Source organism: Rissa tridactyla, chromosome 3 (assembly GCF_028500815.1).
Source record: "Rissa tridactyla isolate bRisTri1 chromosome 3, bRisTri1.patW.cur.20221130, whole genome shotgun sequence".
NCBI lineage: Eukaryota > Metazoa > Chordata > Aves > Charadriiformes > Laridae > Rissa > Rissa tridactyla.
The window spans coordinates 83,219,296-83,224,762 of record NC_071468.1 but is presented as its reverse complement, the minus strand read 5'-3'; the positions used below and the strand labels follow the sequence as shown (position 1 = coordinate 83,224,762).

General features: G+C 44.9%; 1 protein-coding gene across 1 annotated transcript; it reads right to left on the bottom strand.

Moving 5' to 3' along the window:
• Positions 1 to 348: 348 nt before the first annotated feature.
• On the bottom strand, positions 349 to 4,962 carry NDUFAF4 (NADH:ubiquinone oxidoreductase complex assembly factor 4). Its single transcript, XM_054195996.1, has 3 exons — positions 4,793 to 4,962; positions 4,083 to 4,180; positions 349 to 1,865 (listed from the first exon to the last, which is right to left on the bottom strand). Exons 1-3 carry the CDS (start codon positions 4,917 to 4,919, stop codon positions 1,569 to 1,571), a joined length of 522 nt encoding a protein of 173 aa, XP_054051971.1. The 5' UTR covers positions 4,920 to 4,962; the 3' UTR covers positions 349 to 1,568.
• Positions 4,963 to 5,467: the final 505 nt, after the last annotated feature.

Below are 5,467 nucleotides of genomic sequence, written 5' to 3'. Positions count from 1 at the left end.
TCCAGAGAAACTGGGGATAGTTTTGCAATCATTCATTGTAAGGATTTTGTCCTGAAGGTATGGGTGGAGCATTGAACCTGATGAACACCAGATGTCCCAAAGCATGTGTCCCTTGAAGAGTGTAAGCAAAGCAGCAGTAAACCATAAAGCCTCTTGGGACAGGGTACTGTCATGGTGTAGACACGTCACAACACAGTTCACAAAGGCAGACAAAAGAAGCCAAAATAGAAACCAAGTTAGTCCAGGGGCATGGTTAAGCTGGTCTCTGCTGCTGATTGTGAAGTGAGTTTTTAATAAATTCCAATATCAAATTAAAGACTCATTTTTAAGGAAGGAAACCACAGTGTCTCCAATAATAACAACAATATTATCTGTACCAAATGCATTCCGCAGCTGTTTTCTGGATATTACCTTAAATATTACATTAGAACGAACAGTACTCAAACAATAAAGTATTCCTGTTACAACATTTTCACAACAGTATTAATCATCAGTGCAAAACTTCTTCCTTACTTTCCTTACACAGACCTGAACAGTGACAGCGTCAGGAAGGTTACAATTCGGTAGTAAGGTTACAATTCAGTAGTTACTGCGAGTACCTCCTCACAGTTTCCAACATCTTTTACTAACAATGGGAAAGGATGCTGTTCATCTTCAACCTGGTAGCTTGTGGACAACTTGCTGTCAATGAACATGACCCGATCTAAGCCCACATTTGCATAAGGCAGACAAGGCCTCCACGGGGAAAAATGGCTACTGTAATAGGACAGGCAGGCATTGACAGAAGACCTACTCATGGGTCCAATTAGTAGATCCAGTTGCATTTGACAGCTACTTATTCATTATAATACGAACCATTATTTTTCCTACAGGTGCCAGAGACTGCTGCAAGAGATTGATGCTAGAAGATGATCGCTCTTTACAAATTCACCCACTGACAGACAGTACCTGGGGAGCTACAGATACTTAAGCTAAATCAGAACAGAGTGGAAGAGGAGCTATACATCAGCCATTACCATTCCAGCATCAGAAAGAGGCCTTCTTGCTATTCACCTTCTTTTTATTTTGATGCAGCTGAATTTCCCAAATCTTCTTGTGGTTAACCTTCTTTACAAAGTATAAATACTATTCCATTTTTATACAGAAGAAAAACAGCTGATTGTATATACACAGACCTCAACAGCAAGTCCTTAAAAGAACACTGTGACATGAAACTGCAGAGCTAATACAGACAGAGCACTGATTTAGCTGAAGGCCAGGAAGTCTCTGCTAAGAAAGGTAATCTGAACTTACGTGTTTTAACTGAGCCCATAACATACGAGTGGGATAATGAAAATCATGTGACACGCTGAACTTAGTAGTTATAGTCTGGTTTACAAGCTGTATCCTGTAATTGCTGCTTTTAACTGAAGCCATCCGATACAGAATGTGATCGCTTGAATACATCCTGCAGGTATAAGGAAGCTGCCTTGTTGGATGACACGTTACCAGCTCTTTTCAGACACTGAATATACACAAGAGGAAAATTAAGACACGAGTAAGATCACACAAGGTTTTGGTAATTATTTTTATGTCGGTTTTATAGCTTTTTTGGTTTCTTTAGGAAATTCCTGCACAGCAAAAGGAATGAAGAATTCCAGAAGAGAGTTGACCTCCTTCAGTTCCAGACTGTATTCCACTGCTATTTTCTCTGCAGTCCATATTTGAGGATGAAGTTTATGATTATTAAGAAGCGTCAGAGCCTCCACAATGGAAATTTTGCCTTTGGGAACTTTCTTAACATCTAGATCTCCCAAGTTGCCTAGTTTTGTAAGTCTCTTTTCCTCCTGTTTACATGGAAGATGTTCACCACCTCCAACTTTCACCTAATTGTGGGAAGGAAAACAAAAAGAGCTTAACAGCAGTTCTGTTTACTATGCATACTGTAGCAGCCAACTTGTTTTCCTAAGTATGGCATTTCCTGTTAGCTTTCCCCATTTTCACAGCAAAAAAATTAATAATTTAAAAAATGCTTAGCCAGCCTTGCTTCTTGATAGCACAAAAATTGTCAGTTGTTCCACACCCACTCTGCATATGATGTCAGCCCCCGCCCAAATCCATTGAACTCTAAGTGTTGTACCGACTCATACAAATCCAACTACAAATTTTGGTAGCCAAATGTAAATGGAGATAACCTAGCCTTTGGTACTGATTCATGTCATGGTGGGAAAAAAGAAAAACAAAAATCACACTACAAATTGGCATCCTCCTTCTGATACCACTGGAAATCCTTTTCATATAGTGTCTCTCCTTTTCATTTTCAGATTTTAGTTTTGCAACTAGAAGATCTCCCTTTTGCTCTGTCTGCTTCATTGGACAAAAAGAAACTATTTTGCAGCATCATATGAAGTTGAATTCCCATGACTACTGCAGTGCTCAGACTCTGAGCACTCAGAATTCTCTTCTCCCAAGTCCCTTCATATTTCCAAGTCATTTGCAAACCAGCTCTGCTTTCCCCATATTGCCTTTTATTAAGATTTAACAGCGAATAACACTGCAAAAGAGACACAATGAAAACCTTTCTTAAGTTTAAGAAAAAGTACTTTTAAAGTTATTAGAGTCCACAGCCACCAATTAGCTCACAGACACCATATTAACTTATAAGCTGAGAAAACTGATGTGGATGCTACAGCATCTATAACTGTGTGACTGCTTCTGAGCTACAGAGAACGTCTGATGGTGCAACCAGTTCTCCATTTCTTCCTTTTATTTTGTGGTATAATTGTGCTTAGATAATGAACAAATTTTCAAGTCTTCATAAAACAATCTGTCTCTGGGTATCTGCCACTTCAAGAATTAGAGTTGGTGTTTTTCCACCTACCACAGACAGACATACCAAATATACGTATAGGTATGTATACATACACAGTGCACACAGCATTCCGACTAACATCAGGAAGGAAAGAAGCTTTTGGATGAAGTTTTGCCCACAAGCCTCCATGCTAACACACTAATCACGCTCTTCCTAACAACTGCAGGTAGACACACCACAAAAGCAAGTCTTAATGTGGCAGCAGACTCAGAGTAGGCACAGAATCGAGCATTAAGGTCTGTTCCACTTTTGGCTTTTCCTGAAATCAATCTTGACAGGATTACAAATGGAAGTGTTTAAAGATATCTAAATTAGACCTCCAGCACTTCAACATTAGAGTCCTAACGTCCTTTATGAAAATTAAGGATAGAGATTACTTGGAAACTTTAGTGAGAGATTGCAGAAATCTGTTTGCATTTGAAGATACTTTTAATTTTGAATAGAAAGTACTATGAAAGTGGCAAATCAGAGAGAATTAGGGATTTTATTGCTAACTGATTATAGAACTTTTATTACTGAACGAAACAGCTAGAATAAAATGGGCCAATAACGCAAGAGGCAAAAAGCACAAACCATAATGCAACAAGGTAGAAAAGAGGAGACGGAACCCCAGTCTGCAGACTACTGGAAGTGGTACGCCTTCCTTTCCAAGTCAAAGAAAGACCACAGCCATTGGCAATGAGGAAACGATCACCAGACAATCCAGAAGGTTATGCAGAAAAAAAACACTAAGGCACTTCCTCAGCCACATAAGGGAAAATCTCTGCATTAATATCAGTAGTTAAAGACTCCACTAAAATGTTAATGCCTTTGTCCTCTACCACATCCATGCTCCCACAGTAGTCCCAATCTCTTTTCTTCTAACCACTCTACAAGAGATCTCTGGCAAACTCCTGTCCTTGCAAAAGGCTGGACAGCTGTCCTTCTGCCTTTGAGGAAGCTGAAGTGAGAATTTAGGTGAAAAACAAAATAAGATCAACATGGTCTTAAAAAGGAAGACTGTGTAAGCATTTAAAAGGTTGTATAACCACAATCTGTCAAATATTGAAGACCCAGGGTCAAACACAGTCAGTGATGCTGATATATAAAAGAGTAATGAAAATATCACTTTTATATATAAAATAGTAGCTTTTAGGCACCATGAGAGCATTCTTCTTCATATAGAATTGGCACTTAGTTTGAAAACCACAAAGCTGATGCTGCTATGCCTTCTACAGAGAGCCATGCTCACCTGCGCAGGTGGATCTCTGGACTCGACATAAACATCTTTTAACAAGGTGAGGAGCCTATCGTCCTTTCTGTAAATCTCTTCCTGTATCTCTGGGTGGTCTAAAGACAGTGGGGAGAAGAAGGGAAGGGGAAAAAAAAAAAAAAGGAGAAAAGACAGATCTGAGTCAAATTGTTTCCTTTTTGTTAGTTCCAAGAGCTTAACTGCTTCCTCAGAGGGGACAGCACGACTCCCACCGCACAGGGCGCTTCTTTCTCGGGCAAGTTTTCACTTGTCCGCCAGCTCTAGCGCTAACAACGCGCTTCACACGGCGGCGCCAAGGGTGGGAAGCTCTCACTTGCGGCCCGCGGAGCGGACCGGCTACTGCCGCCGCCGGGCGAGGGCCGAATGCCGCCGGGCCCCAGGAGCCGGAGCCCGAGCCCGCCGGCCGCGGCCCCGGCCTCCCCGCTGGCCCTCAGGCCGCCGGTAGCAACCGCCCCTAGCAACCGCCGCCGACTACGGCTCCCAGCATGCCCTGCGCGGCCGCCCGCCCCGCTCTCAATGTCACCGGCCCCACGCCACCCCGGGGGACGCCACCGCCCCGGCACCTCGCCCACGCAGCCCGTCTCCAGCACCCGCGCTCCCCCTCCCGCGGCTCGGCCTCCCCGCCGGGCCCACAGCCGCCGCCGCCCCCCGCAAGCCCCTCCGGCGTCGCCCCGCGGCCCGGCACCCACCGGCCAGCTCGTCCAGGCGGGAGGTGGGGTGGCGCGGGGCGGGTGTGGGCTTCTCCTTGCTGATCTCGCGGCGGGCCCGGCTCTCCAAGTTGAAAGTCCGGAACACGCGGGTCAGCCGCCCGCCCATCGCCGCTGCCGCCGCCGCCGCCGCCGCCACCCGCGCCGCGCCTGCGCCGAGCGGCGGCGCCTGCGCAGAGGGGCGGCGGCGCGGAAGGGGGCCGGGACGGTTCCGTCCTGCGCTGCGGCGGCAGCGGGAAAAAACGAACAACCGAAAAAACACAAACAAGCGAAAAATCAAGGGGGGGGGGGGCGGTGAGAGACATCTCTCACCCTTGTCTGAAATCTTCCCGAGTTTTTGCGTGGATAACGGTAATGTGGAAGTATTTAGGGATGCTGTGCCTCTTAGTCTCTCGTTAACGTCTATAACGTTTCCTCCTAGGCACCTGTCCTCTGTATTACCTCAAACCAGGACAGCACCTCCCTGGTTTATTCAGTGATGGAAAATTAATCTTACAAGTAGACATCATCTAGAAGACACACTCCATAGAATCATAGAATCTTCATGGTTGGAAAGGACATTTGAGATCATCGAGTCCAACCATACACACACAAAAAAACCAACCAACAAACCAAAACACAACACAACCTACAATCTGCCACTAGAGCATGCCCTGA